General features: G+C 43.5%; 1 protein-coding gene across 1 annotated transcript in view; it reads left to right on the top strand.

Moving 5' to 3' along the window:
* The window catches only part of LOC122920078 (5-hydroxytryptamine receptor 3A-like), a 53,461-nt gene extending 41,041 nt beyond the window's left edge, over nt 1-12,420 (top strand). Inside the window, exons 7-10 of the mRNA XM_044269288.1 lie at nt 428-588; nt 3,323-3,530; nt 11,784-11,978; nt 12,065-12,420. Of these exons, the coding sequence (XP_044125223.1) occupies nt 428-588; nt 3,323-3,530; nt 11,784-11,978; nt 12,065-12,342 (842 nt within the window). The 3' untranslated portion in view covers nt 12,343-12,420. The remainder of the gene's footprint in view (nt 1-427; nt 589-3,322; nt 3,531-11,783; nt 11,979-12,064) is intronic.
* The last annotated feature ends 3,150 nt before the right edge of the window (nt 12,421-15,570 follow it).

Genomic DNA, 15,570 nt, shown 5'->3' with positions numbered 1-15,570 from the left:
GGGGTAGGGGGTGCTGTTTCGATTTTTGCCTCAGATAAAGGCTATGTGCTTTTCTGCCCCAGCCACAAAGCACTGAGGGAAGGTGGGCGCCCAAAGCTGAACTCTTGCACCAGGGCCCATGAGCCTTTAGCTACACCCCTGTTTCCATGGCCTTCGGGGTCTATGCTTCAACGCTGTAAAAGAGAGGACATGTCCTATTTTTCGCTGTATCTTGTGGATCGCAGACCCGTTGATCTCACTGGGTTCACATGAATGGGCCCTTAATAGGGAGAGGGGAATTCCACCATTAACACCATTAATTCAGAGTTGAATACAAACCGTTACAAACAAAGGCTGACCTCAAAAATCGTCTTCGCGATTCCCATTGTAGCAATCGCCTCCCTTACACCCGCGTCTAATTAAATTTTCACGTTACATTCCCTTCCAGTTAAAGACATCATCATGTTGCCGAAACTCAACTCATCTCAAGTGAACATAAACACACGAGAGGTATTTGTCAGTAAAGGAGACTGGAACCTGTTGGACATCAGTGTGTCAAACACGACAATATGGAGTGAAGGACTAGAGTATAGCAAAGTGATCTACCAGGTGAGACTTAAAGGCTATGTACACATTTGGGGGCAATTTCTTTTTTTATTATTGCATTGTACTTATTTTGAGCTAAAAATCATTTTTTTTAATTGGTCTTTTTTTAAGTAAGGAATCCTTTTTTCTGCACATAGCTGAGATGCTGTAGTAGCAGCCTGTGGATTTTCTGTCTTTTCTGTCATCTGGGGAGCAGACGGGCTCCTTATCTCTGCTTTCTGACATTATAACTACTGATTAACCCTTTTTCGTTTTTGCGTTTTCATTTTTCTTCCCTATTTTCCGTGAGCCATAAACTTTTTTATTTTTCCAGTCACATAGCTGTATGAGAGCAAATTTTATGCGGGACAAGTTGTACTTTCTAATTCCACCATTAAATATGGCATAAAATGTTGTGGGAAGTGTTGTGGAATTGGAAAAAAAATGCAATCCCTCCATTTTACGGGTTTTGTTCCCACAGCATTTTGTTTACGGCAAAACTGACCCATGCCGTTCATTCTCTGGGTTAGTACGATTACAACGATACCCCATATGTATAGGTTCTTTATGTCTAAATAGTGTAAAAATAAATTAAAACTTTGAGAAAAAAGTTGTTGTTTTTTATATCACCATATTCTGACCCCCATAACTTTTTTATACTTATGTCTACTGAGCTGTTTAGGGCTCATTCTTTGCGGAACAAGCTGTACTTTGAATTGATACCATTTTGGAGTGTGCATGACTTTTTGATCACATTTTATGAAATTTTTTGGGATGAGAGAAGCAATGAAAAAAATTGCAAATCGGCCATTTTTACCCTTTTTTCCATTACGCCATTCGCCTTATTGGAATTTTTTTTTTTCTATTTTAATAGTATGGGCATTTTTGGTCGCGGTGATACCTATGATGTTTATATTTATTGTTATTTAGGTATTTATTTTTTAATTATACAGAAAGGGGGGTGATTTAAACTTTTATATTTTTTTATATATTTTTTAACTTTTTTTTTAGTTTTTGTGTTCATTATGTGTCTCATATATGAGCTTATTAAAAAAAATCTTAATTTTTAATTTTGGTTTATCAGGTATTTATTAAGCTTATTTTGTTTTCTTTTGCTCATTTCTTATCCTGGCCTGCCATCTGGTAGCCAAAATAAGAATTGCAGTTTGAATACAGTATTCAGTGCAACTACCTATGCCCGGATTAGACACACGGGGCATAGGTAGGAAGCTTCTGGATTTTTGCGCATTTAGGTGCCGTGATGTCACTTGATCACGGCATCTAAAGCATTTAATTACCGCGATCGGCATTATTGCCGGTCACGGTAATTAGCCGCAGGTCTCTGCTGTATGAAACATCAGAGATCTGCCGGCCATGGCGCCCGCTACACGTGCGAGCGGGCGTCATGTTTACACATCACACCAGCGCTGGTAGCCTAAGGGTTAAAGCTAAATCCTTACCTTACTGATAATAATGTGGCTTAAATAAGTGTTTATAATCTCTTTGTAGTTTAGAGATAAGGGCTATTTAGGTGATTGGCACAAAGTGAAAGTATCAGTCACACAGTTAGAAAAACAGTTAACCCTTTGTGACAAAATGGCTCAATATTTTTAATAAAGGCCAATCAAAATATGATTTTTAGCCAAAAATTAGTAAAATACAATCATAAATAAAAATTGCCTCAAAAGGTGTACATAGCCTTTAAAAAAAAGAATAATTGTATAAGTGCTACCTCTGTACACCTTATAGCTGCCCTCAATCCCATGTCTAGTGGTACATGCTATACATATAGATATTTGAGTCATATTTACATGTTTCTATAATAGAAAAAAAAACTTTCACACAAATTGGCACAATATGGCACATATAGGGTTTCTACACTTTTTTCCAACATGCTTGACAAGGGGAAAGGGCTTAGTAAAATGAGAGTAGAGCTTCATGGGAAAGTGGGCAGGCCTAAGGGGCGCCATTGTGAGCTAAAATTGCGCCATCATTTTGGCTCAACAGTTTGTCTTAAAGTAAGCCAACTAAGTTGGTATAGAGTCGAAGGAAAGTGTCCATCCCTGCATTAGATTATCATCCAGCCTGAGCCCATGTGACAAATCTGGTACAGGTCTAGACATCGAGACCTGTCTAAGTTTATGGCATCTTTAGGATTAGTAAATTTGGGCCTCGATGTATGAAATTATGCTTAGCGTTACGGTCACACAGAGGATTTTTCCATGGTAAAAATCCACCATTAAAACTGCAGCAGAAATCTGAGATTGCTATAGTTTTGCATTTGAATGCTATGTGTCCGAGCCCTTAGAAAGTAGTCTGGGTGATGGGTGTCTTAGCCATAGTCCTTCACCTTGCAGCTGGGTCTTTAAATGCTGGTCGTAGCTATTCACACTGCCTTCTGTGTTCTCAAAGATTCACTTTAGTACTTGATCAAGTTAATTTTCACTGGAGAACCTCTTTAGAAGCATGAGCTCTGCATTGTGCTTCCTCTCCTTCTTATGGCTGTTCAGGAATTCCCCCTTCTGGTAGGAAGCAGTAACAGCCCACTCCTACCAAGGGGGAGGAACAGGGTGGTTAGACCCTGTTCTTTGCCAACCTTTGCCAACCATTTCTTACTGGTAGATAGGGCCATAACATATAAAATAAATACATAACAATACAAACTATATACAATAGTAGAACCCCCAGGTCTGGGGTACTACACAGTGGTCCATGTATGTTTATTTATTTATTTGTGTTCTCACATTTTATTCTTCAGGTTACCATAAAGCGATCCTCTGTGGTCTACGTTATAAACCTCATCATCCCAGCTTGCTTCTTGGTCATTATGGATATTGTTAGTATGTTCATACATATAGGAACTGGAGAGAGACTTGGGTTTAAAATTACAGTGGTGCTGGGCTTCTCTGTGCTTCTGTTGATTCTGAATGACATGCTCCCCAGTTCAGACACTCCCGCCGTTTTAGGTAAGTTCATTTCTATATTCCTACATGTACAGTTGTGTTCAAAATAATAGCAGTCAGACATCACTAACCTGATCAATCACTGTTTTTGGTAGAAATTATATTTCTACATGGCAAATAATTTACTAGAAGGTGTAGTAGAGTAATAGAAATCCAACAGTCATGCCATGCATGCTGCTGATTCTCTGTGATTCAATCACTTATTGAAAGAGGCATGTTCAAAATAATAGCAGTGTGGAGCTCAATTAGTGAGGTCATTCATTCTTTGAAAAACACGTGGCATTTATTTCCCTTATTTAAGGAAGGAAGGCAACAAATATTGTACATGCTTGTTACAGTACATTTCTCTCTGAAATTCTGAGGAAAATGGGTCGTTCCAGACATTGTTCAGAAGAACAGCGTACCTTGAATAAAAAGTTGATTGGAGAGGGAAAAACATATAAAGAAGTGCAGAAAATTATAGGCTACTCAGCTAAAATGATCGCAAATGCTTTAAATGGCAACCAAAACCTGAAAGACGTGGGAGAAAGCGAAAAGACTACCATTTAAATGGATAGAAGAATAGCCAAAATGGCAAGGACTGTCACTTAGCCAACAATCAGCTCCAGGAAGATCAAAGAAGGTCTAAAGTTACCTGTGAGTACTGTTACAATTAGAGGACTCCTATGTGAAGCCAAGCGATCTGCAAGAAGCCCCTGCAAAGTCCCACTGTTGAAAAAAAGACGTGCTGAAGAGCTTACAATTTGCCAAAGAGCACATTGACGGCCTATAGAGAAATGGAGCAACATTTTGTGGAACTTTTGTACTTTTTGGGTCTGGTGGCTGGAGACAGTTTGTCAGACGACCCCCAAACACTGAATTCAAGCCACAGTACACTGTGAAGACAGTGAAGCATGGTGGCGCAAGCATCATGATATGGGGATGTTTCTCATACTACGGTGTTGGGCCTATTTATCGCATACCAGGGATCATGGATCAGTTTGAATACATCAGAATACTTGAAGAGGTCATGCTGCCTTATGCTGAAGAGGAAATGCCCTTGAAATGGGTGTTCCAACAAGACAACGACCCCAAACACACCAGTAAACGGGCAACATCTTGGTTCCAGACCAACAAGATTGACATTATGGAGCGGCGAGCCCAATCCCCGGATCTTAATCCAATAGAAAACTTGTGGGGTGACATCAAAAATGCCGTTTCTGAGGCAAAACCAAGAAATAGAGAAGAACTGTGGAATGTAGTCCAATCATCCTGGGCTGGAATACCTGTTCACAGGGGCAGAAGGTGGTGACTCCAGTGATTCAAAGGAAAGCAAAATCTTCAAACATTTTTCAGTTTATATAGTGAATGAGTTTGTAGATAAGAATATAAACACTGCTAATTTTTGGAACAGTCTAATATTCACTTATCTTCAATTTTTTTTTAGAGGAGCAACACAAATTTGATATATTTTTCTTCATGATTTGATTTGAAATAGAATGTGCAGTGTTCCCAATGCATTTGTGTGTATGGAAATAGAAGCTATTAGAAGGAGTTTGAGCTTTATTCACTCTTTTAAAGAGGACCTTTCATCAATATAATTTTATTTAAATGACCCCCCTACCTAATAGTCCGGCATCCACTGATGTTCCCCCTTTTTTTTTTTTTTCAAATCGACCCCCGAATCTTGAAATAACAGCCTTTTTCTTCTGCTGCAGCGTCTGTCAATCAGACGCTTTTTTGTAGGGGGCGTTGCTCAAGTCTTTTCTTTGCTATTCTCCTTGGCTGAGAGCGCAGCCAATCGCAGCACTCTCTCTCAGCCAGGGAGAAGGAGCTCAAGTTCTCGCGAGAATCGCGAGAACTTGAGCTTCCTAACATCCGGTTCCAGCGCCATCTTGGATTCCCCTGACGAGGATCGCGGCGGGTGAGGAAGCAGCGCAACGAGCGGCAGGGTAAGTATTAGAATATACCCCTTTTGCTCGATGTCTAGGGGTATATTCTAATACTTACCCTGCCGCTCGTTGCGCTGCTTCCTCACCCGCCGCGATCCTCGTCAGGGGAATCCAAGATGGCGCTGGAACCGGATGTTAGGAAGCTCAAGTTCTCGCGATTCTCGCGAGAACTTGAGCTCCTTCTCCCTGGCTGAGAGAGAGCGCTGCGATTGGCTGCGCTCTCAGCCAAGGAGAATAGCAAAGAAAGGACTTGAGCAACGCCCCCTACAAAAAAGCGTCTGATTGACAGACGCTGCAGCAGAAGAAAAAGGCTGTTATTTCAAGATTCGGGGGTCGATTTGAAAAAAAAAAAAAAGGGGGAACATCAGTGGATGCCGGACTATTAGGTAGGGGGGTCATTTAAATAAAATTATATTGATGAAAGGTCCTCTTTAAACACACTGCTATTATTTTGAATACAAGTGTAGGTGTTTCAAAAATCTGAATGTACTGCAGTACACAAAAGTACAGAGGTCAAAAGAGGATGAATTTACAGTGTGTGCTCATCTTTAAAAGGGGATTTCTCAGAGTAAAACATTCATGATCAATCCTCAAGATAGGTTATTTATTAATATCAGATCAGTGGAAGTCCGATCCCCTGCATCCCTACCAATCAGCTATTTTAAGAGGCCGAGGCCAGCTGTTGATTTGATATTGATGGCCTTTCAATTATGCTCTTCACATTTTACAGATAGAATTTAATTGGTTGTTCCATCTGGAAAATGTATGGCATATTGCTAGTATGTGCCATAAATGTCCAATAGGTGCGGGTCCCAAGTCTGTCACCTGCTCCTGTCTCAAGGACAGGGCCCCGCAAAAAACAGAGACCACACCGCGCAGTTATGGCGACATCTCCTTTCACTTCCGAAAACAAGGCAAGTGAGCACGCTGTTATTTTCAGGAATCTCATATCAGTGAAAGGAGGGTGGCTGAGCATGTGTACTTTACTTACCGTTCATTTCAGTGCCATGTTCATGAGGTAGGAGTGGGCCCCAGAGGTGGGTCCTGACAATATTTATTATACTCCCTTATAATACTCCCTCGACATATTCTGCAGCGCTTTACACACATTAGCATCACGCTGTCCCCAATGGGGTTCACAATCTAACTATCAGTATGTCTTTGGAGTGTGGGAGGAAACCCACGCAAACACGGCTAGAACATACAAACTCTATTCAAATGTTGACCTTGGTCGGATTCAAACCCAGGACCACAGCTCTGCAAGGCAACAGTGCTACCCACTGAGCCACTGTGCTGCCCAATATGCCAAATATGTCCCAGATCAAAATACTTAAAGGGGTTTTATCACATCAACAAATGGCATTTATCATGTAGAGAAAGTTAATACAAGGCACTTACTAATGTATTGTGATTGTCCATATTGCTTCCTTCGCTGGCTGGATTAATTTTTTCATCACATTATACACTGCTTGTTTCCATGGTTACCACCGCCCTACAATCCATCAGTGTGGCCATGCTTGCATACTATAAAAAAAGCACCGGTGTAGCGTTATACTACCCTACCTCGTGAGATTTCCCTACCTCCTGACTTCCTGTTGCACAGCTAATGACGTAAGGAGGCGTTCCTGAGTTTTGACGATCTGCGCATGCGCAAACCTACAGTTTATGGAAAATCTCGGCGGAGTTCAGCTTTACACCGGGACACTGCGCATGCTCAGGAGAGCCTCAGTAGGGAAATATTACGGCCCAGTGCGCAAGCGCGGCTAACTCAGGCCGGCGCATGCGCAGTGTCCCGGTGTGAAGCTGAACTCCCGCTGAGATTTTCCATAAACTGTCGACTTGCGCATGCGCAGATCGTTAAAACTCAGGAACGCCTCCTCACGTCATTAGCAGTGCGACGAGAAGTCAGGAGGTAGGGAAATCTCATGAAGTAGGGTAATGTAACGCTACACCGGCACCAAAGAGGCCGGTATTTATTCCTATAGCGTGCAAGCGCGACCACCGCTAATGGGTTGCAGGGTGGTCGTAACCATGGAAATGAACAATGAGAGGCGAAAAGGAGCCATAAGTGCAGTGACCAAGTTTAAAGAAGCCTCAATGCTAGACTGGATCCCCCAGTCACCACTGAAGTGTCACCATGAGCTGCTGCTTTCTGGAGGAGATGTGAAGTGTGGTGCAGCTCAGTGGGAAGTAATTCCATAAAGTCAATGTTTACTGTCAAAAGTATGCTTCTTTACTGGAGAAACTCAAGCACAAAACAATACGGGCAACAATACAGCTGGAGTCTCTAGTCTCCTCCCTGGCAGAAAAAGTTTTCCCTCTTTCTCCCAGAAGGCTGATACCTTGGCCAAAAGGCTGGTGGCACAGGGTCTGTGGCTCAATCGTATCCCCATCTCAGCATCTACTTCTGGTCATGTGTGTAGTCTGGCATAGTCTCTCATATTAAACACTGGTCCCTATCTGCAGATCCCTAGGGACTCCAGCTCGTATAGATCATACCAGTGTATTACTGTAGTGCAGCGGCGGCATGAAGCGCACGGCGTCATAGCAACCAATAACGCCGTGCGCTCCTGCTCTCAGCAGAATGCCAGGCCGGGATACCACGGACCACTCACGGCCGTGTGCATTCGGCCTAAAACACAATATAAACTCCTATAAGAAAATACCAGAACGCATGAAATCAATTATACAGTTTATTGGCAAAAATTCATGAACTGGTCTTGGTATGTGACTGTTACTAGTTCACCTGAATTCTACATTTAAAACGAGTCCAGCAGCAGCATTCAGCTTCAGGTTTCCTCTGGGCTGGCCTGCCTGAACGCCAGGTTTCCTCTGGGCTCGGCTATGCGTCCTGTCTTCTGAATCTTCTGCAGCTGCGCCAAAACAAGTTCTGTTGCTGGCTGAGGGCGGGCTTACAGTCAGACTCAGATCTGTGCCTGTGCGGCGTGCGCTGCTGTGGAAACTAGTACTCCCGCCGCATGGCACACAGACGCTCTGCCTGGAGACAAGTCAGAAGATCATGCGAGAGAGGAGCCGGGCGGCGGGCGCTGAGCAGCATGAATGAACTTGTTTGTAAAAATTTTAAAGGGGCCGCCGCAGCGAATCAGCGGGGTGGGAACCTGGGGGGGGCAAGGAATGTAGTGACGCCACTGCACTCAGGTACTAAATACACTGTTTTCTACTTATCTTGAGCTATCCAATAAGGGCATTTCTCCCTCATGGAAGGCAAACTCTCTGCAACATTATTTTCAGGATGCTCTCCTGAAGTATTAAGGTTCACTATATCCCGGAAGGAAGTCCATATGCCAGACGCAGCTCTAACCTTCACTAGACTTACTTCATATTTAGACGTAGATTTACTGTTTGTCCTCTCCAGGATTGATCAGGTCCTGGAGGAAAGATTTTGCAGCTATATCGTGGATAAAGCCTGTTTCTCTCCTCCATTAACTTCCTTCTTCTCTCTCTGACTCTCACACACTGACTGACTACTTCCTTTCTGTTCTGTTTAAGTAATGACAGCACCACCAAGGGGCGAATAGATGCAATGACAATCCCAGCCTGATAAATAGGAAATACCATACATTGCAAATACATTAACTAAATAGGCATATGTTTAAAGTGTCCCTTTTACACACATACAGTACGTGGGACGCTGCACTAACTTCTCAGTGCAGCGGCTGAAAAGTCCATAGTCTCTCAATATTAGCTGGAGGAAAGAAAGACAATGCAGCAGCACTCTGCAAATCAGACAAAGTACAACAATGATTACAAAAATTATTGTGCTAATACTACGCTTATTTATAAAAGCGAGATGCTTGGACAATGCATTTTGTACAAAACCATCTAAGCCCGTCTGCCGAACGTCAAGGCGATCTCTGTTAGACGGGTCCTAACACTAAATACTACCTGTTATGCGCCATAATGACCGACATAAAATTCAGGGAGTGTTGGACCCACATGCATGTTGGATCCACTCTGCCTTTTTCCATTTTTTGTGCCAAAATGGCCTCCATTGCAAGGGATGCAGGTACCAACATGCATGCTGAGCCCACTCTATACCCTTCCTGGTGCTAGACAGCTTCCAATGAATGTAGTGAGAGCAGGCTACAGCTTTATACTGAAAGTAATTAAAATCAGCCTATGGGGCAGACAGGCTAATCAGGAGTCCACAGCTCGCTGGAGTGCCACATCTCCAGCATTGTAAATCTGGAAAAAAAAGGGGGTCAGTCAGCACCTCCCAGTGCGCAGGTGCACGCTGCCATGGCAAAGACCTAGAGGAAAGAAAGAGACAATGCAGCAGCACTCTGCAAATCAGACAAAGTACAACAATGCTTACAAAAATTATTGTGCTAATACTACGCTTATTTATAAAAGCGAGATGCTTGGACAATGCATTTTGTACAAAACCATCTAAGCCTGTCTGCCGAACGTCAAGGCGATCTCTGTTAGACGGGTCCTAACACTAAATACTACCTGTTATGCGCCATAATGACCGCCATAAAATTCAGGGAGCGTTGGACCCACATGCATGTTGGAGCCACTCTGCCTTTTTCCATTTTTTGTGCCAAAATGGCCTCCATTGCAAGGGATGCAGGTACCATCCAAATTTCTTTAAAAAACACACTTTTATAATATGTTAATTACCTGGCTACCAGCAAGTAGAGCGGTTACTTGCTGGTAGCCGCCGCATCCTCCTTTAAAAAAAAACGCCCGCTCCTCCTGTTGATTGACAGGGCCAGCGAGCGTTCTCCTCCCTCGGCTGGCCCTGTCTGCGTTCCAAATTTCATGCCTGCGCCGTACCGGTCTTCAGTCGGCGCAGGCGCACTTAGAGGAGGACGCTCATTTGGCCGCTCCCTCCTCAGTGCGCCTGCGCCGATGATGTCACATCTACACCCGGCGCAGGCGCACTGAGGAAGGAGCAGCCGAGCGAGCGTCCTCCTCTCAGTGCGCCTGCGCCGACTGAAGACCAGTACGGCACAGGCGCGAGATTTGGAACGCAGACAGGGCCAGCCGAGGGAGGTGAACGCTCGCTGGCCCTGTCAATCAACAGGAGGAGGGGGCGTTTTTTTTTAAAGGAGGATGCGGCGGCTACCAGCAAGTAACCGCTCTACTTGCTGGTAGCCAGGTAATTAACATATTATAAAAGTGCATTTTTTAAAGAAACTAAACCACAGAAAAATGTAAGAGCATTATATATTGAATAATCGCACTATAAGGATTTTAATTAGCCCGAAAATGAAAAATGACTTTTGGTGGGTGACAGAAGCCCTTTAAGTTGGCCTGATATACGGGAATTTATTTCATTCAAAGTATAATTAAAGGGGTTATCCAAGCCCAAAAATACCCCCCCCCCCCCAAATGCCCGAGCCCCTTACACAGGTTGTACTTACCTTGCTTCCCGTCGTTTCTGCCCGCACGGCCGCCGCTGCATCTCCCCATCGCACGGATCAAAACATCCAGCAATGGAGAGGGGGACCCAGCCAATAGCAGGCCATAATGGGAACAAGCCTCCCTAGCCTCACACGCGTTGGTAGGGACGCTCGTTCCTGTCGCGGCCTGCTATTGGCTGAAAACCCCACACACACCTGTAGCCGGATGTTTTGATCCACGCGACGCTGAGATGCAGTGGCAGCCGTGCGGGCATCAAAAGCGATGCGGGTACCAGGGAGTGAGGTAAATACAATCGGTCCTGGAAACATGATCTGTGTGTCTATCGCATCTCCTGGACTAACCATGGCTTTCCTGATCCTAACTGACTGCCTAATATATTGATGTGAGTACAGTACAATAGATCTGTGATCAGATATGAACTAAATGTATCATAAATCACAGGAGATGCAGCTGATACATGGGCGGTGTTTCCCAGACTGAGCAAACCGAGGCTTAGTTTGTGAAGGACCTGGTGGGGAGGATCAGATGCCTTCTTTTTATTATCCAGTCTTTATGGGGGTTTTTTGTATTTTATTTTTTTATGACGCCCAGTGTTCTCTCTTTAAAGATAACCTGTCATTTCTCCTGTTGTAGAAACTACTTGCTTTCCCCACGTAATAATTCCGGAGCAACCTTTCATATAACTCTGTGGTGTGTCATTTCTCTATTATTCTGTAACCAGTTGTGGATGCGGCCCTCCACAGTCTAGAAGTTCTGGTAAAACCCAGATCTACATTTATTCAAGCGTTTCTAGTAGGACTAATAGTGAAATGGCACAACATAAAGACTAAGAACAGATGCTCAGGAACTGTCATTTAATCTACAATACAATTATTTTCTAAACCAGACGTCAGCAGCAGTGTTGGGTCTTCTTTAATCTTTTCTTTTGGTGCAGGAATATTCTGCTGCGTTTGTCTTGCGGTCATGGTGTTCAGTACGATTGGCTCTGTTGCTACCTCCTACATGCTTATGTTGTCTGAATCTCAACCAAGCGCTCCAGCCTGGATACAAATGTGGATCATGAGACGTTTAGCACGTGTTCTGTTTTTTAAAGTAAAGAGCTCCAAAACAGATATGGTTTCTATCAAAGGTAAAGAACATGGTGAGTACAGGTTCATGAGATGACTATAGTGTTTACAGTTCCCAACTCTTTGCCAATTGTAACTTTCCCCTTAGATGCCACTAGTGATGGAAAGAAGGATGAGAATGTTCCTGACCTTCAGGAGAAGAAGGTTCTCCAAAAGGAAAAAGATTCACTGGAAGTAAAATTGCTAAAAAGGCTGCTCTTTGAAATTCTACAAATCCATAAAGAGCTTACCCTATCTCGAGATACGACTGATGCCAAGTCAGATTGGTGCATTGCGGCCATGATTCTGGACAGGCTGGTCTTCATACTATACCTGTTAATCGTCATAGTCATGTTTGCAGTGGTCATCTGTGTTTGGGTCACGTGATACATTCTACGGCAAACCTCAAGATCATCCATATGTGTTCATTTCCTTCTATAATTAATACAACTTCTTAGAACTGTGGCAGGTTTTACACTATGTGTATCTTCTTACTATGCAAATATTTTCTTCATTTCAAGACCATCAAGATCATGATGTGTTTTCCTTTAGGTTATTTGTTTAGCATGAATTAAAGTGCAGTGCCCAGGTTTGGGGTAGCCCCAGTGCTCCACTGGGTTCCCAAAGACACCATTGAGGTGTTACACGTGTTGCTACTTTCTGGTAAGGTGTGGGGCACCCCAATGGGAAATAAGTACAGAGAGTCAGGGTCTGCAGTTACCCTTTACTGAAGGAACTCAACGCAAAAAAATACAGGCAAGGAACTGAGCTGGTTTCTCCAGTCTTCTCCGGTCCAGAAGATGGTCTCATGCTGAGGAAAGGACTGAACTAGCTGTCTCTTTCTCTCACTTAAAGCTAGTATCCTGGTCAAAGGCTGGTGGCCTAAGGTCCATGGCTTAGGCGTCCAGCTGGCTTCCTGGTCCACCGGTTGGTAAGCAGGGGTCCGTGGTTCAGCATCCTCATCTCAGCATCTTCTTCTGGTCACTTATGCAGTCTGCAAGAGTCTCTTCTATTGAACATTGGCCCCTATCTGCAGACAACAAGGGGCTCTGACTGCTCTCCTTATATACAATATCTAGTTGAACTAGAACCTTTTAGTCAAAGGGGTGGAGTGGACAAGCACAGCCTAAGCAAATACATTGTTACCATTTTTGTCTATCAAAGACTTGTATAGAGCTTTAATGCAAGTCTATGGGAATGCAAAAGCAGTTTTCCCAGACATAAATAAGTCTTCACACATAAGCAAAAGAGCTAAAGCAGACAGTCAGAAGGTCAGTGTGTCTGTTTTTTCCCTCCAAACTTTGCATAGGTAGAAAGCATAAAAGTCCCTCGGTATTAGGCTACTTTCACACTCGCGTTTAGTGCGGATCCATCATGGATCTGCACAGATGGATCCGCACCGATATACAACCGCATGCATCCGGTCAGAACGGATCCGTTTATATTATCTTTAACATTGCCAAAACGGATCCATCTTGAACACCATTGAAAGTCAATAGGGGTGGATCCGTTTTGCATTGTGTCAGGACAGATTCATTTGCCTCCGCATCGTCAGGCGGACACCAAAACGCTGCAAGAAGCATTTTGGTGTCCGCCTCCAGAGCGGAACGGAGGCAAACTGAGGCATTCTGAATGGATCCTTATCCATTCAGAATGCATTAGGGCAAAACTGATCCGTTTTGGACCGCTTGTGAGAGCTCTGAAACGGATCTCTCAAACGGAAACCAAAACGCCAGTGTGAAAGTAGCCTTAGCCGGCTTTGCATTAAGGGTGGGTTCACACTAGTGTTATGGAATCTGTTATGGCTTTCCGTTATAACACTGTTATAACAGAAAATAACGGAATCCATAAGATGGAGGGACGGATCAGTTCTTCTGCCCATAGACTTGTATTATGACGGAATGCAAAACGGAAGCCTTTAAAAGGCATTCCGTTTTGATCCGTCTTAATAGAAGTCTATGGGGAAGCCTAATGGATTCGTCTGGTTCCCGTTATGTAGAACTGAGAAAAAGTCCTGTCGACAGGACTTTGTTTTCCGTCTTGCATAATTGGACCCAGACGGATCCGTTATGATTCCCATAGGATCGCACTAAATCCTGACCCATTCATTTCTATGGGGCTGATCACATGAGCGGTGATTTTCACGCATCACTTATGCGTTGCGTGAAAATCGCAGCATGTTCTATATTCTGCATTTTTCACGTAACGCAGGCCCCATAGAAATGAATGGGGTTGCGTGAAAATCGCAACCATCCGCAAGCAAGTGCGGATGCGGTGCGATTTTCACGCATGGGTTTTAGGTGACAGTCTATTCACTGTATTATTTTCCCTTATAACATGGTTATAAGGGAAAATAATAGCATTCTGAATACAGAATGCAGAGTATAATAGTACTGGAGGGGTTAAGGCCTCTTTCACACGGGCGTCATGTTTTTTGCCCGGATAAGAGGCGGGTGCGTTGCGGGAAAATGCGCGATTTTTCCGCGCGAGTGCAAAACATTGTAATGCGTTTTGCACTCACGTGAGAAAAATCGCGCATGTTTGGTACCCAAACCCGAACTTCTTCACAGAAGTTCAGGCTTGGGATTGATGTTCTGAAGATTGTTTTATTTTCCCTTATAACATGGCTATAAGGGAAAATAATAGCATTCTGAATACAGAATGCATAGTACAATAGTGCTGGAAGGGTTAAAAAATAAAAAAGTTAACTCACCTTATCCTCTTGATCGCGTAGTTCCCGGTCTCTGCTTTACTAGCTGTGGGCTAAAGGACCTGTGGTGATGTCAGATCACATGCTCCAATCACATGGTCCATCACCATGGTGATGGAGCATGTGATCTGACATCACTACAGGTCCTTTAGCCCACAGCTAGTAAAGAAGGATCGGGAACTACGCGATCAAGAGGATAAGGTGAGTTAACTTTTTTATTTTTTTAACCCCTCCAGCACTATTATACTATGCATTCTGTATTCAGAATGCTATTATTTTCCCTTATAACCATGTTATAAGGGAAAATAATACAATCTTCAGAACATTAATCCCAAGCCTGAACTTCTGTGAAGAAGTTCGGGTTTGGGTACCAAACATGCGCGATTTTTCTCACGTGAGTGCAAAACGCATTACAATGTTTTGCACTCGTGCGGAAAAATCGTGCATTTTCCCGCAACGCACCCTCCTCTTATCTGGGCAAAAATACTGACGCCCGTGTGAAAAAGGCCTTAGTGTTTACTCCTGGTCTCTTGTGCAATCTGTATAAAAGTAGAGCAATCCCACTTTCTGAACACTGGTCCCTATCTGCAGATGTCAAGAGGCTCTGACTGCTCTACTTGTATACAGTTCCTAAATGATCTAGAACCTTCTAGTGGGAGGGGTGAAGCTGCAGAAGCACAGCCTGACAGAAAAAATATATTGGCTGCCATAGATTTGTATTGTACCTCAGTATAAGTCAAAGGGAATGACTAAGCAGTTTCCAGTCGCAAACTGTTTGAAAGAGCTAAACCAGTCAAAAGTTCGCTTTGTCTGTTTTCTCCCCCTCCAAAATTTAGCTCTGTATAGTCACTTAGGACAGCAATGGAAGATTAGCTTCCCAGTGCACAGGCTGAAAAATCCCAGTC

The sequence above is a fragment of the Bufo gargarizans genome, chromosome 10, assembly GCF_014858855.1.
Source record: "Bufo gargarizans isolate SCDJY-AF-19 chromosome 10, ASM1485885v1, whole genome shotgun sequence".
NCBI classification, from domain to species: Eukaryota; Metazoa; Chordata; class Amphibia; order Anura; family Bufonidae; genus Bufo; species Bufo gargarizans.
This window is presented reverse-complemented; position numbering and strand designations above follow the sequence as displayed.